At 38.0% G+C, this 24,338-nt stretch overlaps 2 protein-coding genes across 3 annotated transcripts; both read right to left on the bottom strand.

Annotated features, from left to right (window-relative positions):
- Positions 1-432: 432 nt before the first annotated feature.
- On the bottom strand, positions 433-11,080 carry LOC107702172 (phosphatidylcholine:ceramide cholinephosphotransferase 2-like). Of its 2 annotated transcripts, none has more exons than XM_016504417.1 (6): positions 10,958-11,080; positions 8,034-8,558; positions 4,963-5,080; positions 4,246-4,399; positions 3,945-4,117; positions 433-831 (listed from the first exon to the last, which is right to left on the bottom strand). In XM_016504417.1, the coding sequence occupies exons 2-6, from the start codon at positions 8,540-8,542 to the stop codon at positions 646-648; spliced, it is 1,140 nt and encodes a 379-aa protein (XP_016359903.1). In that variant the 5' UTR covers positions 8,543-8,558; positions 10,958-11,080; the 3' UTR covers positions 433-645. The 2 variants fall into 2 exon arrangements, with proteins under 2 accessions (XP_016359903.1, XP_016359902.1); XM_016504416.1 differs by having other exon boundaries at positions 10,854-10,988.
- Positions 11,081-11,863: 783 nt separating this feature from the next.
- aimp1b (aminoacyl tRNA synthetase complex interacting multifunctional protein 1b) lies at positions 11,864-17,549 on the bottom strand. The gene is made up of 7 exons (XM_016504396.1): positions 17,319-17,549; positions 15,700-15,802; positions 14,890-15,003; positions 14,610-14,768; positions 13,470-13,687; positions 12,367-12,535; positions 11,864-12,291 (listed from the first exon to the last, which is right to left on the bottom strand). Exons 2-7 carry the CDS (start codon positions 15,794-15,796, stop codon positions 12,125-12,127), a joined length of 924 nt encoding a protein of 307 aa, XP_016359882.1. The 5' UTR covers positions 15,797-15,802; positions 17,319-17,549; the 3' UTR covers positions 11,864-12,124.
- Between the last annotated feature and the right edge of the window lie 6,789 nt (positions 17,550-24,338).

Raw genomic sequence — 24,338 nt, 5'->3', positions numbered from 1 at the left:
CAAAACACACCTACAGAGGCGTGCAGAGGCGTGATGAAGTCTGGTTAGAGTAGACCAACACAGGATTTAGTGCGCGTGCGCATTTAGAGTGCGCTCTTTCACTGCATGATTCAGTCTATTAATATGCATTAACAATGATCACATACTTCAAGATAAGGAGGCAGAAAATGTATATATTTATATCAATTCATATAGTTAATCAATATCACACGAAGAGTGCCGTTTTTTCTTAAAAAATCAGCATGGTTACAAATGTGATATTTATTTTATAGGCCGGTAACTTAAAAATTTAGTAGCCAAATTGGCTGGTGAGTGAAAAAGTTAATTTCAATCCCTGGTTATTTTACATCATAATAATATTTCACAATTTTACATTTTTTCCTGTATTTTTGATCAAATAAATGCAGCCTTGACAAGCATAAGAAACTCCTGTAAAAAACATAAAAAATCGTTCTGATCCCAAACTTTTGACCGGTAGTGTATGTCTAAGTACAGTGTGAAAACAATACTATAAGGAACAAACCCATGGCTGCACATCTTTATGTCCATCAGGAACCGCACAAAAACATTTTCTTCCATCAAAAGCATGTAAAAGCTGCGCTCAAGTAAACAGGATCTCGATTTGCATGCATAGTGTTTGCGGCGTCATTCGTCTCGTGTGCTCTGCACTATTGAGTAGCTCTTGCACGGGTTCTTGAAGCACACAGACGGAAGCGACAGCGGCCACGAGAACGTGCAGGGAACCGTCGTCTTAACGTTCTTCTCCAGGAAGTTAAACACGCGGTTCCACCACGTCTGGTTCAGGTAGTTGTTAGGAGATCCTCTCAAGGCCTACAAAATCAGGAGAGCCGCCATTTACAATCCGCGACACTTAATTAAAGGGATACTCCACCCCAAAATAAAAATTGTGTCATTAATCACTTACCCCCATGTCGTTCCAAACCCGTAAAAGCTTCGTTCGTCTTCGGAACACAATTTAAGATATTTTGGATGAAACCCGGGAGGCTTGTGACTGTCCCATAGACTATCAAGTAACTTACACTGTCAAGGTCCAGAAAAGTATGAAAGACATCGTCAGAATAGTCCATCTGCCATCAGTGGTTCAACCGTAATGTTATGAAGCGACGAGAATACTTTTTGTACGCGAAGAAAACAATAATAACGACTTTATTCAACAATTCGTCTCCTCTGTGTCTCTCCGCATCACCGTAGCGCCATTTTGGAGAATATCCGCTGAACGCAAGCAGCTCACGCTCTTCTGTGTCAGCTGCGCCACAAGGATGCGCTGTTTTCGTTCAAATCACTTAATGACAACATTTTCATTTTGGGGTGGAGTATCCCTTTAAAGCAGACGTATAAAGAAACAAAATGCCAAAGCTACTTGAAGTCAAAAGTTGCGAAAAAGCCATGCTTAGGGAAAGCACACAGAATAAATGCTTCTTCTGTTTAAAATGCTAAAATATTTTAATGTTTCGACCTCTAATTAATTTTTTCTATTTTACTATGATTTGTTACTATTAATGTTAAAGGGTTAGTTCACCCAAAAATGAAAATTCTGTCATGGGGGTAGATGATGAGTGTCCATTGTTGGCAAGAACAGATCTGAGACCGGTGAAACCGTAATTTTATGAAGCTACGAGAATACTTTTTGTGCGCAAATAAATCCAAATTTAACTAATTTATTCAACAATTCATCTCCTCCGCGTCACCCTGGCGCCATTTTGGAGAGTATCCACTGAACGCAAACAACGTATGCTATTCTGTGTCAGCTGCGTCACGCGAATATGTTTTCTAATTTGTGTATGCTTTGATTTGAATGAAAACAATGTATCCGCGTGACGCAGCTGACACAGAATAGCATACGCTGTTTACATTCAGTGGTAATTACATTGCTGTCTATGGGACGGTCAGAGAGCTCTAACAGTGTGTTCACACCAGACGCGACTGTAATTATTCGCGCGAGTAGACAACGCAAAGACGCGAATAGAGGCGAATTCACGCCGGGCGACGCGAATTACACAAAATGCGCGACGCGTTTGCCGCGAACGCACGATATTCGCCTCAATCGCGTCTTCCGCACAAGTTCACAAATTTCAACTGGAGCTGAAAATTCTTATGACGCGTTCTCGCGCAAGCCAATCAGCGAAGAGTTGCTATCAATAATAAAAATAATAGTAATATCAGTGTATATATACAGTAGTAAAATGTAACACACACATTAATACAGGATCCTAACGTTACTCGTCCTCCTCTGGATGGTGCTGTGAACCCAGACACGTCGGCGTTTGGCTTTCCATTGAATTTGAGACTTTTTGACAACAGGTACAAAACAGCGATTGTAGTTATCTCCAGCATGGTTGATCGCGCTGTTTTTATTCGCACGAGTGACACGAAAAACATCCCGCGAGTAATCTAGAGCATATTCGCTTCGTGTCTGGTGTGAACACACCATTAGAATTCATCAAAAATATCTTAATTTGTGTTCCGAAGATGAACGGAGGTCTTACGGGTTTGGAACGACATGAGGGTGAGTAATTAATGACAGAATTTTCATTTTTGGGTGAATTATCCCTTTAAAAGTCTACTGTTTTTTATGGAAGCCCATTTCCGCCACAGAATAAAAGAATTAAAAAGGAAATTGCAACAATTCTGACTTTTTCCCTCAAAATTCTGTAGAAAAAAGTCAAAATTATGAGGTATAAACTCACAATTCTAAAGGAAAAAAGTTTGAATTATGTGATATAAAGTCAGAATTCTAACATTTTTCCCTCACGGTTTCAAATTTACATCTCGCTATTTTTATTTATTTTTTTGCTACGGAAAAAAAAGTTTGACTTATCTCACAATTCCAACTTTCCTTATCAGAATTCTGAGTTTGTATCTCACAATTCTGAGTTAATATCCTGCAATTCTGACTTTTTTTCAGATCTTGTTAGATTTGCGTGATTTAAAGTCGCAATTAACTTTAATCATTTTTTTCCATGGTGGAAACAAGCTTCCATATTTGTAATTTTTTAACCTGATTTTGTTATTTGTTCGTTTTTCATAGTGTGTTTTTAGACTACAGTAGTCAACATTTGAAGTGGATCAAAACCTTTCATCAAAGTTGCCCTAAGACCAAAACACTTGTCTTAGGACAACTTTGATTAATTTTTTTGATTCACTTCAAATGTTGACTAAGTATTGAATCCAATTAGGGTCAGTTAATATGAGTTATTTTTAGTACTGTCAAATGATTAATCGCGATTAATCGTTTGACAGCACTAGTTACATATTTGATGTAAAATGTTAGTTAAAATTTATTTGAAATTTTTTGGAAATTGTGTACATTGACCATGCAGTAGCAATCATCTTAAAATGTCAATATCAGCCAATATTGGTGAAATTACCATAATTGTGCAGAAGTGCAAAGGGCATCTTTCCTGTTTACGTACAATATAGTGAAATAATACAATTTGACACTGATCTGCGTTTGATTGCATTTATTTTGAATGTACTAAACTTGTATAAAGATGCATTACATCAGTATTGCATGACTTTTATTTGCACACTGCATGATAGTTCACTCATTCATATGTGTTTGTGTTCATCGAGCGGTACTCACCTTCGGGGCGCAGTGCATGTGCATGCTGGGAACATAGTCAACATTTGAAGTGGATCAAAACCTTTCATCAAAGTTGCCCTAAGACCAAAACACTTGTCTTAGGACAACTTTGATTAATTTTTTTGATTCACTTCAAATGTTGACTAAGTATTGAATCCAATTAGGGTCAGTTTGACCTGCACCATTAAGATTGTTCCCAGGTTTTTAACATAGGTGAATATTTATTATTAATCGTGTCATCACACAGCTGACTCTCAGCAAATTTGCAATCTTCCACATGAGTTTCCATGCAAGAATATGGAATGGAAGTTAAACAAAGCAGTTTTTAATAAGCTTTTACCTGGTTGTTGGCTATGGTGTGGTACCAGTAGAAGAGGCGTGAGGTGATGAAATACGCCACCACTACATCCACGCTGTAATGCTCATGCGCCATCAGGATACAGACCACACCCACCGCGCTTAGCAACCAGCAGATCACATGATAGCAACGCCACAGCAACGAGCGGGGCGAGTCTACCACACAAAACAACTCACTTCAAAACATAACCAATCCTTAACTGGGTTAAAAAGAACAACAGTGGGAATGCAAGTGGACTGAGAGCCGATGGAAATGATGATGATGATGGTTTCCTCATACTCACATTCCTGGATGAAGAGGAAGGTGAGGGTCAGCATGACCGTGTGGCCGCTGTATAGGAAGTCTCCACACATGAGATGAGAGCCAGTGATGGACAAACCTGCTCCAGACACCAGCTGCAAAACACGCTCGATCTTGCCGTGAGAATCACTGTAGAGCTACAGACAGAAGCACGCCAAACATAAAAGAGGCATGAGATAGAAACACCAAAGCTTCCCACGAATGCATGCTGCAATTCAGCATTGCACGCAAAAAACACAAAACAAATACATCATAGCTAATACATGCGATACATTTATGGAATAATTTTTTTTTTAATCTCACAAATTAAAATGACTTATTTCTCGCAATTGCAAGTTTAAATCTCACAATTCAGACTTTTTTTTTTTTTTTTGAGAACTGCGAGTTTACATCTTGCAGTTGCAAGTTACTATAAGATGCAATTGGGAGTTTATGACTTGGAATTGTGAGATAAACTCGCAATTCAAACCTTTTTCTCAGATTTGCGAAATTGTGCAGAAGTGCAAAGGGCATCTTTCCTGTTTACGTACAATATAGTGAAATAATACAATTTGACACTGATCTGCGTTTGATTGCATTTATTTTGAATGTACTAAACTTGTATAAAGATGCATTACATCAGTATTGCATGACTTTTATTTGCACACTGCATGATAGTTCACTCATTCATATGTGTTTGTGTTCATCGAGCGGTACTCACCTTCGGGGCGCAGTGCATGTGCATGCTGGGAACAGGAAGAGTTGTGATGTACATGGTCACCATACGGTACAAATACAACATTCCCTGCAGGAAGAAAAACCTTCGGCCCACGATGGCTCTGTCAAAACAACGGGAGGAGGAGGAATCATGGGATTGAGCTTATATTTGCAACTGAAAAGCTTTTTTATTTAACTTGTTTTTATTCAACTTGCACCAAGACATTGGGCTGCACGACTGGGGGAAAACAATCTAATTGTGATTGATCTGACTGACTGAAAAACTGCAACTGCGATTTAAAATGAAACTTTAAATTACAGCGTGTTTGTAGGGCTGCACAATTTGACCAAAATTTTCGTGACTGATACACACACTACTGGTCAGAAGTTTATAATAATTAAAATTGTATAAGTCTCTTCTGCTCACCAAGGCTGCATTTATTTATTTGTGTTTGCATACAAAAATACAGTAATATTTTGAAATATCATTACAGTTTCAAACAGCTGTTTTCTATGTGAATATCTGACTACATCCACGCTGTAATGCTCATGCGCCATCAGGATACAGACCACACCCACCGCGCTTAGCAACCAGCAGATCACATGATAGCAACGCCACAGCAACGAGCGGGGCGAGTCTACCACACAAAACAACTCACTTCAAAACATAACCAATCCTTAACTGGGTTAAAAAGAACAACAGTGGGAATGCAAGTGGACTGAGAGCCGATGGAAATGATGATGATGATGGTTTCCTCATACTCACATTCCTGGATGAAGAGGAAGGTGAGGGTCAGCATGACCGTGTGGCCGCTGTATAGGAAGTCTCCACACATGAGATGAGAGCCAGTGATGGACAAACCTGCTCCAGACACCAGCTGCAAAACACGCTCGATCTTGCCGTGAGAATCACTGTAGAGCTACAGACAGAAGCACGCCAAACATAAAAGAGGCATGAGATAGAAACACCAAAGCTTCCCACGAATGCATGCTGCAATTCAGCATTGCACGCAAAAAACACAAAACAAATACATCATAGCTAATACATGCGATACATTTATGGAATAATTTTTTTTTTAATCTCACAAATTAAAATGACTTATTTCTCGCAATTGCAAGTTTAAATCTCACAATTCAGACTTTTTTTTTTTTTTTTGAGAACTGCGAGTTTACATCTTGCAGTTGCAAGTTACTATAAGATGCAATTGGGAGTTTATGACTTGGAATTGTGAGATAAACTCGCAATTCAAACCTTTTTCTCAGATTTGCGAGTTTATCTCACAATTCCAAGTCATAAACTTATCTTATAAACTATATCTTTCAATTTTACGTTTTTAACTCAGTTAAGTCAAACTGACAGTTAAGCAAAGTCAGAATTGTGAGATATAAACTTGCAAATTATGAGAAAAGTTTATATCTCACAATTGCAAGTTATTAAATCCAAGATGTAAACTCAATTCTGATTTAAAAAAAAAAAAAGACATAATTGCAAGATAGAAAAAAAAAGTCCATACTGTGAGATAAAAACGTACAATTAGCCTTTTTTTATATGTTTATTCAGTGGCAGAAATAAGCTTTCATATGTGACAGCTATAATTTAATGCAGAAATAAATGCTCTGCATCGAAAATATATATAAACACACTATTGCATTTTTTAAGGACTTATTTTTGCAGCATTTATTTTACAGCCATTTTATTGGTTAATTCAAAGAGCACTAAAGACAGGTTACACACAGTATGGATGGATGAATAATTATGAGACGCTAGTGAGTCATCTATGTCATATAATTTGAGAAAGCGTCACATCCTGATGAAGATTTTAAACTCAGAAGATGAAAATAACTCTAAAAGCTCAAAATTAACCATTGCCTCCTATGATGTGCAAGAAACACCCCGGTTAAAAGCTCAGAACGTGTTTTGTGTGTATTTAAAGCCCTTATATCTTGATTTTTGATTTTCTACTTGCTTTTTAGACTAATCCTGGTTTTTCAACAGCTAATACTGATACTAGAAAGAAGGTTGGCTGACTTACTGTACATGTTATGTAATACAAATGAACTGTATGAGTTACATGAGTTAATATGAGTTATTTTTAGTGCTGTCAAATGATTAATCGCGATTAATGATCTTCAGAAATCATTCTAATATGCTGATTTGCTGCTCGAGAAACATTTCTGATTATTATCAATGTTGGAAACAGTTGTGCTGCACAATATTTTTGTGGTAATGATGCTGAAAATTCAGCTTTGCATCAAAGGAATAAATTACATATTCACACAGAAGACAGTTATTTTAAATTGCCATAATATTCCTATATAATATTAATAATAAAGCCTCTCTTTTGTTGACAACATCCGGTTTATAAGTGCTTCTCATTACAAGTTTGGCGCACGTTGCGTTTCTAAATGCACGTTCAGACTCAGATGCAGATTGAGTTTATGCAAAGCAGCATTTACTGTGAACCGAGATACTAAAAGCACTGGATCATGAGCTGCGCAAGTGTAAATGAACACAATGACGCACTGAAATGTTAGTATCTGAACAGCTGAGTAGGAAAAAAAAATACTATGGAAGTCAATGGTGCTCATCAACTGTTCGGATACCAACATTTTTCAAAATATCTTCTTTTGCGCTCAACTAAAGACAGAAACCCATACAGGTTTGGAACAAGTGGAGGGTGAGTGAATGATGACAGAATTTTCATTGTGGAAGTGAACTACTCCTTTAATTAAGTTGATAACTGCACTAAGCCATATTACGATTTAAGTTTTATTTCGATTGATCATGCAGCCCTAGTTCCCAGATAGCACAGGTTAAAGATCTCTTCATTTGGAAAGCATCAAACATCTGATAGACGTCTTTAAGATGTCAGTTTTACATTCATTCTAAAACATAAACATCTTAAAGACATCTTCTAAACGTCTATTTGACATCTGATAGGAAACGTCCTATAGGCGTATAGCAGATGAGCAAACACTCTAAAAAATACGTCTTGCAGATGTAATGCAGACGTCTAATAGACGTCTCCGTGATGGATGTGTGCTATCAGGGTTGGACTCTCACTAAATGCTCACCTGTGCTTGAGGAAGAGCCACTGGATGAACCACAGAGCCACCAGGATCATCCCGTTCACCTCGGTGACGGAAAACGCCCACTCCACACGCGGCACATAATCGAAGAACTTGTCCGGTAACGGCGGGCTGACGGACTTATCTGGGACTCTCTCGTGGATGACGGTGATCATGACGGTTGTAAGGACGAGGTTAAATCCGGCCCAGATGAAGGCGATTCCCGTCTTCCACCATTCCGACGGCAGCCGGGAGCCGCTGGACCTCGGGACGGGGATGCGGATGTAGTCCTGGTTTTTCCGCAAGGCTTTACGGAAACCCCTTGCCAAATGTGTCGGCTGGCTGTCGTCTGGCTTGTCGTCAACCTGATCGCCACTGGGCGTGACCGGAGAGGGGTGTGGCCGTCCGGTGGGCGTGGTCTGGGGGCGTGGTCTGTCATCTATCGTCACCATCACATGGTAGCCACCGTTGGGTCTGTCATCTTCTCGTTCGTCCAGAAGATGAGATGCTTCCATCGCTCATACACTACAACTAACACAAAATTTAACACAATATTTAATATTAAATATACAATATATAAACATTTAAAACTATTGTCACATGATCTCAATTTATGTTGCATGTTTAACTCAGTGAATGATTCGAGTATTGTCTCAAATAAACACTGTTATTTGGAATTCTCAATCATATTTTCAGCAAAAATGTCAGTAGAAAAAAATGAGTGTTGGTAAATATTTTTTTAATTGAATGCATAAAAAAAATTACAAACAAACAAGGCATATAGTTAAAGCACTGAAGATGATAAATCCTTTGCTTCTCAACAAATAATTATACAGAACAACAAAACTTACTAAAATAATAACACAATATATAAATAAACCACTGGTTAATTAATTTTCTTACTGCTATAAATGAACCTTCTGGAGGTTTGTTTATAAAATGCAACAGTGAATAAAACATCAAAAGCAAGATTACCAATGCATAAATCAAACACTTGCTGACGTGCGTTTTTTTTTTTTGTCATTGCATCCCTGTATCATACTGAACAGCCAAATTTGATAATTTTGAAACTGCAGATTGTTGCATGTGTGCAATCTCTCTTTGCATGTGTGAACAAACGTATAAACACATGCATGTACATGCATCTATAGGCGGGTGTGTTTATTAACTTCAGGCCACAAACGTTTAGGCAGTTTAGCGTGAATGTGTGTGTGTGTGTTTGTTTAGTTCACACCACACCAGAACGGGCGTTTCAGTGTGAATGTGTGTGTTTGACACACCCTGAAACCTGTGACACACAGACATGTTCACCTCGCTCTTTCACATCTCTGCTGACCCTACAGCCGTCAGACCGGTTTGTGCCGTTCTCATGTGAAATGCTGATTCTCCCCCGACTGGACTGGCAAAATGATTTCCTATATATTTATTTATTTGTGTGTATATATCCCTGATAGCACACGTCCATCACAGAGACGTCTATTTGACGTCTGCAAGACGTATTTTTTAGAGTGTTTGTTCATCTGCGATACATCTATAGGACGTTTCCTATCAGATGTCAAACAGACGCTCATCTGCAATACGGACGTTTCCTATCAGATGTCAAATAGACGTTTAGAAGACGTCTTTAAGATGTTTATGATTTAGAATGAATGTAAAACTGACATCTCAGAGACGTTTATCAGATGTTTGCACACAGCAGCTGCTTTCCAGATGAAGAGATCTTTAACAGACCTCTTGCAGACGTACCTGTGCTATCTGGGAAGGCACATCCAGTATTTGTCTACTGAATGGTGGTATTAGATGGTAAAACCACAGTATGTTTAAATACCACAGTACTGAATGATTACCATATGCATATACCGTGGTATTTCAATGAATACCACAGTTTTGCCACGGTGCATGTACAAAAACCATTATATTACAGGAAATGTTCTCAAAAGGGTCTGGCAAGGTTCTTTCAAAGTTACTCTTCCCAGATAGCACAGGTACGTCTGCAAGACGTCTGTTAAAGATCGCTTCATCTGCTGTGTGCAAACATCTGATAGACGTCTTTAAGATGTCAGTTTTAAATCATAAACATCTTATGGACATCTTCTAAACGTCTATTTGACATCTGATAGGAAACGTCCTATAGACGCATTGCAGATGAGCAAACACTCTAAAAAATACGTCTAGCAGATGTAATGCAGACGTCTAATAGACGTCTCCGTGATGGATGTGTGCTATCAGGGTCGTCTAACATATTTTAAATGTTACCTTTTGTTTTTGAGAACATTCAAAAGTTTGCAAATGACGAAATGGAATCGCATAACCAGGAAAAAACCGGATGTTTTAGGTATGATACTTTATATTAGTGCGGTCTTGTGAAAGTCACAGGATGTTTGACTCACTGTGTGTAAATGTTTGACAGTGAATCTGATCTGACAGCATTGCTGAGCTGCCGCGGAGGTCATCGACCTCTCACCTGTGTGCGCCCTCGAGACCTTCAGCAGCAGCATCGGAGCCCCAAAAAACATCCAGAACCATCCGGATCATAATGGAATAATGATCGATCAGCGCGCGGCTGCCGGTAAAAACCATCTCGAGATCCCGAAATAAACACAATCACCGCCTCAAAATGTATTAGACATCAAAAAACGCACCTGATCCATTCTAGGTAGGAAGCTCACTAGTCTCTGCAACTTTCTTTGTAGAAACGAATCTCAACCACATCAGACCGGATCTCTCAAGAACCTTCTATCAATTTTTTTATCATGTTTACAACTCATACGCTTATCTACAATAAAGTCAGTTCATACGCAAAAGAGAAAGAAACTGTTTATTTACCTGCTAAAAGTTCAAATCTTCACACCGTGTGAGTAAAACACCGTTGAGTTGTCAAATTACATGCATGAGTAAAAAAAAAAAGAGATGTAAAGCAGGCGATTTACCTGTTTAACAGAGTACATGCTCCGGAAGAAAGACTAAAACGATGTGCTTGGGAGAGTGGGCTTTAGTCTCCGCCCACACCTGCGGCCACGCCCACCTGCGCTCAGAGACACGCCCACTCCGGGACGCATTGAGTCAGAGCACATCAAACACGTGTTTCTACAGAAATGCAAAAACTGAACCCTAAACTTATAAAAGCGATCAGCTTTTACAATATTCAACGTATTTGAATATTAATTTGATTACGGTTTACCGTTTACCATAAGTTATCCTCTCTGTTTTCTTGAAATGCAAGTAAATTTCCATAAACATCATAAATATTAATTGTATGTTATATTAGTATATATTATTTAATAAATATTAATATTCTGTTGTATTAATTTATCATACAAATTCTATATTATATGATGTACAATAAAAACATCTACAGCCTCTCTATATTGATGTTCTTGTATTCATGAATGCAAATAAATTTCCATAAACATGTTTTAATTCATTATATATTACATATTATGTTATATTAATTATATGATATACAATAATATATAATCTAAAACCTCTCTATATTACATGTTTTCTTGTACTCATGAAAATGCAAATACATTTCCATAATCATATATATATATATATATTAATTGTATTTATTTGTTATATGTATATTATTTTGTATTAAATATTATGTTTTATTTATGATATTAATGATATATTCTAATATTATATATATAATGTATAAATAATGCAAACAAACAAAATATGAGTATAAATTGAGTTAATTCTATTGAATATTCTATGCGATCTTGCAATGTTTAATTATCGGTCGACTCGTAAATCCGCTTTAGTTGCTGAATCAGTGGAGGATGATGATGATGCAGACATGTTATGTATAAGTTATGAATAATGTCTGTCATGTTTCTGAGTGTTGTATCTGCTGTTGGTCAGTAGAGGGTGCAACAAGCTGCTCAAACCTGCTTCAACTCTATTATTATGTGGTCAAGTCTCGAAATGCTTTGGTTTCTGCAGTATGTTTGAATCTTGAGTCTCAGCTCTTTCTGACTAATATTTCCGTTTGGTTTTTTGGTGCTTTGTTTATGCAGAGCATCGAGGCCTTTGGTAGTTTTTAATAATTTATTTGTGAGATTTTGATGTCACACATAAATGAAGCTTGTCTGTTATTTGATCCCGCCGTTGCTGACACTCGGGGCCCGACAGAGGCCCTTCCCACGGACCTCAAAGGCCACGCCCTTATATGTGGCCACGCCCTTCGCATCTGTGCACAGGTCGGGCTGTAAACGCTCCCAGATCCGCTGTTTGGGATTCAGCTCTTTCTCAGGTTCACCTGCCACATCAGACACAATCCGTTAGAAGTCGATGAAGCGGAAATGAGTCAGATGTTCTGGCGAGCGCCTCTTACCGGGGTAACTCTGAAAAGTGACTCTGTCGCCGGGCTGAGCGGCAGTGGGCGGAGTTAAGGGTTCCATTCTCTCTTGATTGACAGCGCAGAGGAGGCGGGCCTGCGACTGAACGCCTCGGACCTTGACTGGCTTCACGTTACACAACAACACCACCAGACACCCCACCAGCTGCACACACATAATCATACAATCATACTGAGTCGAGGGCTAAAGTCATATATAAAAGAAACTAATACTCTTATTGATCAAGGATGCATTAAATTGATCCAAAGTGCCAGTAAAGACATTTATAACGTGACAAAAGATTTCTATATCAAATAAATGCTGCTCTTTTGAACCTTCTGTTCATCTGTGAATCCTGAAAAATAAAATGCATCACAGTTTCCACAAACATGTGAACTGTTTCAACATTGATAATAATGTTTCTCGAGCAGCAAAGCAGCATATTAGAATGATTTCTGAAGATCATGTGACACTGAAGACTGGAGAAATGATGCTGAAAATACAGCTGCGCATCACAGAAATACATTACAGTTTAACAGATATTCACATAGAAAACTGTTTGAAAGTCTAATAATATTTCACTGTTTTTACTGTATTGTTGATGAAATAAATGCAGCCTTGCTGAGCAGAAGAGACTTCTTTCAAAAATATTAATAATCATAATGTATACTCTAACCTTTTATGTGGTTGTGTATATTTTTTGACCAGTACTGTCCAATATATATATATATATATATATATATATATATATAAATAATCAAGAATAGAAAATATTTGCTTTTCAGCAGTTCCGACTGTCTTAATATTTAAGTTAAAGGGTTTATTGGAAAATATACACATTTACAATATGCTTACAGTTTATTTTGTCTAATAAATAAAATACAATAATATTATAAATAGTATTTTTTTTCTGCATGGGATTTATGCACCTTTACATTTTTGTTATGTAGTAAGCAGCTGTTTATATTCACTATATCAGAAATGTATTTATTCATTTAGTAGGTTTTGAGTATATTGGAGATAAAAAAAAAAAAGATTTACAAGTTCTTCTAATCAGTTTTTGAAAGGTTTGTTAATGAGATTGAGGGGTGTGTCTAACCTGTTCTGGAGGCATGTGATTGGTCAGTCCGCTGACCACGGTTCTGGGGGCGGGGTCTCCTAACTCCACCTCCTGGATGTGCAGTGATGCTGAATCTGGATGTTTCCGGACGTCCAGAATCCGGCCGACCCGCAGGTCCAGACGGGACACGTCGGGTCTTTGCTCTCGCATCAGAGCGCACACAGAATCAGAACCGTTCAGACACACAGCATCCAAACCTGAGACACAAACACGTCTCTCGTGAGCCGACACGCAGATCTCTGAATGCAAATGATTGAGGAATAATACTACCACAGTTTACTCAGATTCACATTCAAATTATAACCATATAATGCCAAACTTACTGTAATGTGGCGCTTTAGGGTTAGTAAATACAAGCCTGTGAGCACAACCCTCATTTATCACCATCAAGACTGTATTTCAGACACAATTTCATAATAATTATACTCCATTTTACATATTAAACGATAAAAGTCCTTTAGCTTATTTTGAAACACTTTTTGCATAATAAGCGTCACAGCCATTGCTAAATTTAATCTATATAAGATACAAAAACAAAACTTAAAACTTACCCATACTTATGCATAACTGAAATTAATATGAAAGTATTTCATACGTAAATGAAAATTACATCTTTCATAAATTGATAAAAAGGTGTTTTATACATGACTTGTGAGTGAGTGAGTGAGTGAGTTTATTTACAATGAGAAAATCACATTTTTCATTCCGTCACATATATTATATTATATTATATTATATTATATTATAAATAATATGTGAAAACATGATAATATATATATATATATATATATAATATACAGAAAATACTATATATACTGCATACATAGCATATTTACACGATTGATTTATGCATTTGGAAGATGCTTTTATCCAAAGCAACTTGCATTGGATTCAAGATATACATTTGATATTTATTAGATCAGTTCATGCATTCCCTGGGAATCGAACCCATGACCTTGGTGTTGTGAGCGCCATTATCTTTGAGCTATAGGAACACATCCGAGTACTTTGGGCCTAACCTGTGATTTCTTGAAAGCTCAGCAGTAATGATTTCAAATACAATGACGCATGCATGCTCTTGTTTTTGTTGAGTGTTGATGCTGGACTCATCCGGCTCACCTCTCCTCTCTCTCCTGTGTCTCCCGTCATGTCGGGTGTGTGCGGCGCTCGTCTCTGACCGCGTGTCCGGGGCCGTTTGTGTCGGAGGGGCCCTTTCCCCCAGCAGAGCGGTTTTAGATGCGATCGCTGCTGCCAGAACTCTCTCCTGATGCAGCTTTCCTGAAACGCACACACAAGTGTATGTGCTGCTGCATATCTGTATCTCACAGGGCCTACACATGTTTTCTGTGTGAAGGATTGCACATTGCTTTTCTTGTGCATTTGTGTGTGTTTAAAGTACCTGCTTTCCTCTTCTGTGTTTCATGCAATAGCTTCTTCAGATCATCGATGTCTTTCTTTATTTTGGCATTTTCAACCAGCAGTTTCTTCTCTTCCCTCACAGACGCCTGCAGCACTACACAATCAATCAATCACAGAAACAATGCAAGATCAGCACAAACAAATCAACATAACAAATAACAAATGCAAGAAAAACAAACAAATGAACAAAAACAGAAAAACCAAACAGGTAAAGAAATGAAAGAGCAACGAAAATAAAACAAACATAAGATAACAAAAAAAACACTATGAACAAGAAGATCAACAAGATAAATAAACAAACACAAGCATTCAAACTAAATAATGCAAGATCTTAAAAACAAATGAACAAACAACATGAACAACAAACACAAGAAAAACAAACATAGAAACAATCAAACAAACAAATGCAGGATAAAAAATAAAAACAAACAAAAGGAAATCAACAAGATAAATAAACAATATAAAATGACAAACAAAACAAAAAGCATAGATCCGGGGCCCTTTCTTTGTACGTGGATTACTCAGTTAATAGTTTTATAATAATTGTATAATTTTATTTGAGTCTGAGTCGTGCATTAATCTGAACGGTGAGTAAAAATGCTTAGAAAAATCTTCTTGACTGTTAGGAAACTTTAATGAATGTGTGTGTGTGTGTATATTATGAGTGTATGTGTGTGTTTGTGTTAGTGTGTGTTTGTTTGTTTGTGTGTATATTATGTGTGTGTGTGTGTGTGTGTGTGTGTGTGTGTGTGTGTGAGAGAGAGAGAGAGAAAGAGAGAGAGAGTCTCACTGGCTTTATCCTTCAGGAACAGGACCTGCTGTGTGAGATACTCCATCGTCTGATCCTGAGGATCTGATCTGGATCCAAGAGGTCTGTTATGAGACATCTGCACCTGAGACACAGAGTGAATTCATTCATGGTTACGTCTGGCATGTGTGTGTGTGTATTATGAGTGTGAGTGTGTGTTTGTGTTTCTGTGAGTGTGTATTTGCGTGTGTGTGTGTGTGTGTGTGTATTTATGAGTATGTGTGTGTGTGTGTGTGTGTGTGTATGTTCTGAGGAGAGTTTAGCAGCTGCCTACAACCCTCCACCCCCACACACTATAAATACACACACACACACATACTGATAAATACACACACGCGCGCGCGCGGTTTACGGGGACTCTCCATAGGCATAATGGTTTTTATACTGTACAAACTGTATTTTCTATTGCCACACACACACACACTCACACACACACACACACACACACACTCACACACACACATAAACACACACTCACACACACACACTCATAAACACACACACACACTTTTAATTAGCTTTTTTATATTTTCAGTTTTCAGCTTTTGTCATTTTTATTAGTTTTTTATATTTCTATTTAGCTTTATTTTATATTTAAATTTTATTTCATTTAGTTGAAAGATAACATTTTGTTTTGTTTTTAAGATACATTTTTTCATCTAATATTTATATTTAACTTACTTTCACTTTCTTTTAATATTTTGAACTAGCTTTTGTTTTTAATAAACAAATATTATTTTGAATAGTTTTAGTTAACTATAGGAATACTGGAGTGCAGACACTGAGCTGAACAATCCACAGACACAACATTCAGATCTTCTATCAAAGCTTTGGAACATTGTTGTACAATATGCACAAATATAAGTACAGTACACAAATTCAACTATTAAAGTGGGTGTGTTGAGCAACAAAAACGTTTACCGTAATAAGCTTCTTTACAATAAGGCTCCATTTGTTAACGTTAATTAGCTATATTTGTTAATATGAACTAACATTGAGAAATGCCTATAAAGTCTGTGTTAATTTGAACATTTATTAATACATTATTAAAATCCAAAGTAGTATCTGTTGATATTATTCAATGCACTTGAACAAACATGAACGAATAATAGAGTTTCTGAAGGTTAAAAGATTAATAAACATTTGCATGAACTAAATACTCGGCTAACAAAAATATTTTCTAAGAACGTTTTGCTAACGTTCCCATTAAGTTATGGAAACGTTATTTCCGAATGTTCTCTGAACGTTAAACGTGCCGTTACTTTAATATTTGAACGTTAGGAACATTACATTTTATCATTTTTATTTATGGTAACGTTACTTTTTTAATATTCTCTGAACGTTCTGAAACTAGTAACATTTTTTAAAAAAGAACGTCCAACTAAAACGTTTCAGAAGAAAAACGTTCCATGAACACTGTATAAGTGACGTATTGAGAACACGAGTAAACTTTGTAACTTTGAACTGAACGTTACACGTCTGTTTATAACTTCTGGGAACGTTAAAGTGTTACCAGTGTTACTCGTCTAAGAGCTCTACTTGCATATATACATTATTATTCCAAGTCATAATAGTACACATATAAGAGAATAAATATTCACCTGCTGAGCGAGTGTGTGTTCGGTGTTTCAGGAGCAGAAAGGAAAAGACTGAAGAGAGTGTGTGTGTGTGTGTGTGTGTGTGTGTGTGTGTGTCTCTGTTTCGGTCTGTCAGCATTCCTGATGTGAAATGTTGAGACACATATGTACATGTGTAGGATCATATTCTCCTGAGCTGGGCTGCTTCGTCTCTCTCTCCGAACAGGTGTCAGCCTGCGAGTGTTTGTGTGAAAGTCTGCAGTTTATTCTGGTGTTACACTGGACGGAGGGGCGGGGCTGTGGGCGGGGCCTAGGCCAGGGGCGGGGTTACACGTCACACTCGCACATGACCGCGTTAAAAATCTTACAACTGTGTCAAAGCAGCGGGGAAAAAAAACATTTAAACATATGGAGCACAAAAAAAAGTAGTGTTTTAAACTTCAACATTAAAAGTTTTAATCTCGTGCTGGCGTCCACATAAATTAAAAACTAAAATAAATAATATAATAATATAGAAGCCATGAACAAAAGGGTTGGAGATAGTCCTCACTATGATAAGAGAAACCTAGATTCTATCTTATGGGTAAACTTATATAATTTAATAGAATTAACCACTGAAATCTAATATACCCCTATTTGTTTATCTGGTATAGCCTATAAATATGTTGATTGAAGATGTTTCTTATTGTCTTCCTCCATAACATGTTATGATGTGCATTCTGCTTTCTTTTCCTTCTCATTTATTTATTTATTTATTTTTACGTTTTTGTTACTTTTACATACAGAAATAGAAAAATACAATAGACAAACACTATTTTGACCATTAAATTAAATAGATACTATTATAGTGTTTATCAGTATTTTAAACTGGTTTTAATTTTTAGATTTTCCGCTTTTATTATGTTATCATTTTGCCGTGTGGTGTTTTTTTATTGATATTATTTAAAAAAAATAGTTTATAATTTTTATTTCAGTTTCAATTTTAGTAACCCTAATATGAATATACTCTTCATCAATAATATTAACAAACTTCATATTTCATAATGCCTAAAACATGATTAATTAGTGTAAATTCAAACAGTTACATTATATTTAAAACAAGTGAACAGTTGAGCATGTTTGCTGCTGACTTATTAATAAACATTATTTTAAAGTATAACTTAATTTTATTAATAAAACCAAATACAACCAAAGTAAAGCATTGGTATTAAAGTTTTTATGTTCAGTATAAAACATTATAAAACAATAACAGCAATGTTATTTTAGCATCATTTATATACTATTTTTATATAAAATTTTTTAGTTAGTTTTTAATTCTTTGTAATCCAAAATGAAACCAAACGAGAATTAGAAATGCCTTGACAGATAAAATAAAATAATTTAAATATATATATTTAATTTCGGTTATAGTTTATTTAATTTCAATCAACAGAAATGTTTTGAGTGGTTTTAGTTAGTTTAAAATGGCCTGGGCAGGGAAACACTCATTGCTTGGGTGTAATGCATCTGTTCGGCCACAGAACGGCAGCTCATCAGTGTCTCAGCAGAACATCTGAGCTGAAGTCTCATATCTCGTCTCGGACACAAACGGGATTCATGTAAAAAGCGTAAACCTGTTTTAACCGTGTGTGTGTGTGTGAGTGAGTGTGTCTGTGTGTGTGAGTGAGTGAGTGAGTGACTGAGTGAGTGAGTGAGTGAGTGAGTGTGTGAGTGAGTGAGTGAGTGACTGAGTGAGTGAGTGAGTGAGTGAGTGTGTGAGTGAGTGAGTGAGTGACTGAGTGAGTGAGTGAGTGAGTGAGTGTGTGAGTGAGTGAGTGAGTGACTGAGTGAGTGAGTGAGTGAGTGAGTGTGTGAGTGAGTGAGTGAGTGACTGAGTGAGTGAGTGAGTGAGTGAGTGTGTGAGTGAGTGAGTGAGTGACTGAGTGAGTGAGTGAGTGAGTGAGTGTGTGAGTGAGTGAGTGAGTGACTGAGTGAGTGAGTGAGTGAGTGAGTGTGTGAGTGAGTGAGTGAGTGACTGAGTGAGTGAGTGAGTGAGTGAGTGTGTGAGTGAGTGAGTGAGTGACTGAGTGAGTGAGTGAGTGAGTGAGTGTGTGAGTGAGTGAGTGAGTGACTGAGTGAGTGAGTGAGTGAGTGAGTGTGTGAGTGAGTGAGTGAGTGACTGAGTGAGTGAGTGAGTGAGTGAGTGTGTGAGTGAGTGAGTGAGTGACTGAGTGAGTGAGTGAGTGAGTGAGTGTGTGAGTGAGTGAGTGAGTGACTGAGTGAGTGAGTGAGTGAGTGAGTGTGTGAGTGAGTGAGTGAGTGACTGAGTGAGTGAGTGAGTGAGTGAGTGTGTGAGTGAGTGAGTGAGTGACTGAGTGAGTGAGTGAGTGAGTGAGTGTGTGAGTGAGTGAGTGAGTGACTGAGTGAGTGAGTGAGTGAGTGAGTGTGTGAGTGAGTGAGTGAGTGACTGAGTGAGTGAGTGAGTGAGTGAGTGTGTGAGTGAGTGAGTGAGTGACTGAGTGAGTGAGTGAGTGAGTGAGTGTGTGAGTGAGTGAGTGAGTGACTGAGTGAGTGAGTGAGTGAGTGAGTGTGTGAGTGAGTGAGTGAGTGACTGAGTGAGTGAGTGAGTGAGTGAGTGTGTGAGTGAGTGAGTGAGTGACTGAGTGAGTGAGTGAGTGAGTGAGTGTGTGAGTGAGTGAGTGAGTGACTGAGTGAGTGAGTGAGTGAGTGAGTGTGTGAGTGAGTGAGTGAGTGACTGAGTGAGTGAGTGAGTGAGTGAGTGTGTGAGTGAGTGAGTGAGTGACTGAGTGAGTGAGTGAGTGAGTGAGTGTGTGAGTGAGTGAGTGAGTGACTGAGTGAGTGAGTGAGTGAGTGAGTGTGTGAGTGAGTGAGTGAGTGACTGAGTGAGTGAGTGAGTGAGTGAGTGTGTGAGTGAGTGAGTGAGTGACTGAGTGAGTGAGTGAGTGAGTGAGTGTGTGAGTGAGTGAGTGAGTGACTGAGTGAGTGAGTGAGTGAGTGAGTGTGTGAGTGAGTGAGTGAGTGACTGAGTGAGTGAGTGAGTGAGTGAGTGTGTGAGTGAGTGAGTGAGTGACTGAGTGAGTGAGTGAGTGAGTGAGTGTGTGAGTGAGTGAGTGAGTGACTGAGTGAGTGAGTGAGTGAGTGAGTGTGTGAGTGAGTGAGTGAGTGACTGAGTGAGTGAGTGAGTGAGTGAGTGTGTGAGTGAGTGAGTGAGTGACTGAGTGAGTGAGTGAGTGAGTGAGTGTGTGAGTGAGTGAGTGAGTGACTGAGTGAGTGAGTGAGTGAGTGAGTGTGTGAGTGAGTGAGTGAGTGACTGAGTGAGTGAGTGAGTGAGTGAGTGTGTGAGTGAGTGAGTGAGTGACTGAGTGAGTGAGTGAGTGAGTGAGTGTGTGAGTGAGTGAGTGAGTGACTGAGTGAGTGAGTGAGTGAGTGAGTGTGTGAGTGAGTGAGTGAGTGACTGAGTGAGTGAGTGAGTGAGTGAGTGTGTGAGTGAGTGAGTGAGTGACTGAGTGAGTGAGTGAGTGAGTGAGTGTGTGAGTGAGTGAGTGAGTGACTGAGTGAGTGAGTGAGTGAGTGAGTGTGTGAGTGAGTGAGTGAGTGACTGAGTGAGTGAGTGAGTGAGTGAGTGTGTGAGTGAGTGAGTGAGTGACTGAGTGAGTGAGTGAGTGAGTGAGTGTGTGAGTGAGTGAGTGAGTGACTGAGTGAGTGAGTGAGTGAGTGAGTGTGTGAGTGAGTGAGTGAGTGACTGAGTGAGTGAGTGAGTGAGTGAGTGTGTGAGTGAGTGAGTGAGTGACTGAGTGAGTGAGTGAGTGAGTGAGTGTGTGAGTGAGTGAGTGAGTGACTGAGTGAGTGAGTGAGTGAGTGAGTGTGTGAGTGAGTGAGTGAGTGACTGAGTGAGTGAGTGAGTGAGTGAGTGTGTGAGTGAGTGAGTGAGTGACTGAGTGAGTGAGTGAGTGAGTGAGTGTGTGAGTGAGTGAGTGAGTGACTGAGTGAGTGAGTGAGTGAGTGAGTGTGTGAGTGAGTGAGTGAGTGACTGAGTGAGTGAGTGAGTGAGTGAGTGTGTGAGTGAGTGAGTGAGTGACTGAGTGAGTGAGTGAGTGAGTGAGTGTGTGAGTGAGTGAGTGAGTGACTGAGTGAGTGAGTGAGTGAGTGAGTGTGTGAGTGAGTGAGTGAGTGACTGAGTGAGTGAGTGAGTGAGTGAGTGTGTGAGTGAGTGAGTGAGTGACTGAGTGAGTGAGTGAGTGAGTGAGTGTGTGAGTGAGTGAGTGAGTGACTGAGTGAGTGAGTGAGTGAGTGAGTGTGTGAGTGAGTGAGTGAGTGACTGAGTGAGTGAGTGAGTGAGTGAGTGTGTGAGTGAGTGAGTGAGTGACTGAGTGAGTGAGTGAGTGAGTGAGTGTGTGAGTGAGTGAGTGAGTGACTGAGTGAGTGAGTGAGTGAGTGAGTGTGTGAGTGAGTGAGTGAGTGACTGAGTGAGTGAGTGAGTGAGTGAGTGTGTGAGTGAGTGAGTGAGTGACTGAGTGAGTGAGTGAGTGAGTGAGTGTGTGAGTGAGTGAGTGAGTGACTGAGTGAGTGAGTGAGTGAGTGAGTGTGTGAGTGAGTGAGTGAGTGACTGAGTGAGTGAGTGAGTGAGTGAGTGTGTGTGTGTGTGTGTGTGTGCATGGACTGTATGGAAATAACATCAAATATGTACAATTTAGAAGTCTAATTTCATGATTCTTTAAAATTTCAGTAGATGCATTTACTATGAATCAGTCGTAACCCTTTCCATTAACGCTCGGTGTGCATTTGCATTTATTGTGTCCGGGCTTGTCATAGCAAATAGACAAAAGCTTTTTATCCGGAAAAACAAACAAACAAACAAAACACACGAATGTTTAGAGTCTGTGATAATCTAATGCAGTATAATGTGACTTGGAAAATTACGTGATGCAAAAACAAAATCTATGTATAACGGTCATTAATACATAGATATAATTAAAATATTATTTTAATAATTATATATTCTATTTATATAATAAAACGCGCACACACACTCACACACACACACACACACACACACACACACTCGCACATGGTGTCACCATTCACACTTTCACATGTGTTTGTATTCTTAGGTGAGAATCGTACTGTGAGTTTTATTGGGGAAAGTGTGTGTTCATGTGTGTTATTATGTGCTACCTTGGTTGCAGGTCTTTCCGGTGAATCCTGGATGACAGCGACACTGATCCGGTCCAACACACTCACCGTGTTTACAGCCCGACTCACACACAGCTACACAAACCAGACACAACACAACAGCATGAGTGAGTGTGTGTGTGTGTGTGTGTGTGTGTGTGTGTGTGTGTTCAACAATGCATACTGCTCATACTGTTTCTGCAGTATGCATACTGGTACTGTGTACAGTGAGTGAGTTTTCTGTACGCTCGAAAAAATAAGACCTATTACTTTTGCCAATTATTTTCTTAAACTAATAAAAATGACAAAAGCACATAATAAAATTAATAAAAATTAAATGTAAAAATAAAAGCTAGTTCAAATATTAATGCAAACTATAATAGTATACGTGAAATTTGGAATATATATAATAGTATATAATAGAAATATGTTTAAGATGAAGCACCAAAATTACTAACTGGAAAAATTAACTAAAACCTGAACTGAAATAACAAATTAAACCTAAATAGTCATATTTAAAAATAATAATAATATTAAAAATAAAAATGAATGAAAATGACAAAAGCACATGATAAAATCACTAAATATTAAACTAAAATTAAATGAAAACTGGAAATATAAACATAAAAGCTAATTCAATATATTAATACAAATCTAAGTGAAATTTAAAATACATAATAGTATATAACTGAAATATCAATTCTATAATAGTACAATACTATATAACTGAAATATGTTTAAGATGAAGCACCAAAATTACTAACTGGAAATAAATAAAAACTAAAACTAATATAACAATAAATTAATAAAATAAATAATGGCAAAAGAGCATGATAAAAATAAACTAAAATTAAAATGAAAATTTGAAATATAATTTAATATAATATATATAATATTATATTAATATAATAATATAATATAAAACAATTATTAATAGACACTATAATTGTACAAGTTAATTTTTAAATATATAATCATATAAAACTGAAATGTGTTTAAGATGAAGCACTAAAACTGAAATAACAAAAAATTAAACCTAAAATATATTTTTAAAAATATTAAAATATATATTAAATGAATAAAAATGACAAAAGCACATGATAAACACTAAAAATTCAACTAAAATTAAAATGAAGATTAAAAGACATAAAAAAAAGCTATTTCAAAGTATCAATAAAAAACTAGTATATATAATAATCTATAAGTAAAATATGTTTATGATGAAGAAAAAACTGAAACTGAACTAAAAGTAAAATTTAGACAACAACCGCATGCAACTGCATGAAATACTGCATCCCAGTGCAATGAATGCAGTGCCTAAAGCAGCACTCTGTAACTTTTGGCGCCCTAGCGGTTAATAAACAGAACTGCACACATCCCGCGGAAGAACATTCCAACCGGAGCTAAGCAGATGCTTTCCAGATGAAGAGATCTTTAACAGACATCTTGCAGACGTACCTGTGCTATCTGAATCTGTGAAAGCACTGCTTTACGACCTTCATCACATCTGTGGAACTAAGTTTCTTACACGTGATGCTAGCATGACATCTAGTGGACACAAGCAGAACTGCAGTTACAGCGCTTAAGCGCCAGTAGAGGGCGCAGCTGAGGAGTCATTGTTCCTGGAAGACAGACGAACATATCTCTCTCTCTCTCTCTCTCTCTCGCTCTCTCTCTGTCTCTGTCTCTGTGCTGACGCGCGATGGCCAAGAGAATTAATCCGTCGTCTTTAATTGCAGTGTGGTGTCCAGCGGTCTTACGCCCTTAATGACCTCTGGTCCGCGCGTGGCTGCCGCAGCAGGCGGAGAGTAATTACCGTAATTGATGCTCGAGGCGACGGTAGCGGGGGGGGTTCGGGGAGGGCAGCGTTTC

This window comes from Sinocyclocheilus anshuiensis, unplaced genomic scaffold, assembly GCF_001515605.1.
Source record: "Sinocyclocheilus anshuiensis isolate Anshui unplaced genomic scaffold, SAMN03320099.WGS_v1.1 scaffold1762, whole genome shotgun sequence".
Classification (NCBI taxonomy): domain Eukaryota; kingdom Metazoa; phylum Chordata; class Actinopteri; order Cypriniformes; family Cyprinidae; genus Sinocyclocheilus; species Sinocyclocheilus anshuiensis.
This window is presented reverse-complemented; position numbering and strand designations above follow the sequence as displayed.

Excerpts from the sequence above, each read along its gene's own strand:
- LOC107702172 (XM_016504417.1), bottom strand. The coding sequence starts at position 8,542 with ATGGAAGCATCTCATCTTCTGGACGAACGAGAAGATGACAGACCCAAC. Across the intron at positions 5,081-8,033 it reads TGGCTCTTCCTCAAGCACAG|AGCCATCGTGGGCCGAAGGT; the intron begins GTGAGCATTTAG and ends TTGTTTTGACAG. Across the intron at positions 4,118-4,245 it reads CTTCCTCTTCATCCAGGAAT|ACTCGCCCCGCTCGTTGCTG; the intron begins GTGAGTATGAGG and ends TTTGTGTGGTAG.
- aimp1b (XM_016504396.1), bottom strand. The coding sequence starts at position 15,796 with ATGTCTCATAACAGACCTCTTGGATCCAGATCAGATCCTCAGGATCAG. Across the intron at positions 15,004-15,699 it reads GTTCCTGAAGGATAAAGCCA|TGCTGCAGGCGTCTGTGAGG; the intron begins GTGAGACTCTCT and ends TTGATTGTGTAG. Across the intron at positions 13,688-14,609 it reads ACACAGGAGAGAGAGGAGAG|GTTTGGATGCTGTGTGTCTG; the intron begins GTGAGCCGGATG and ends TTTGTGTCTCAG.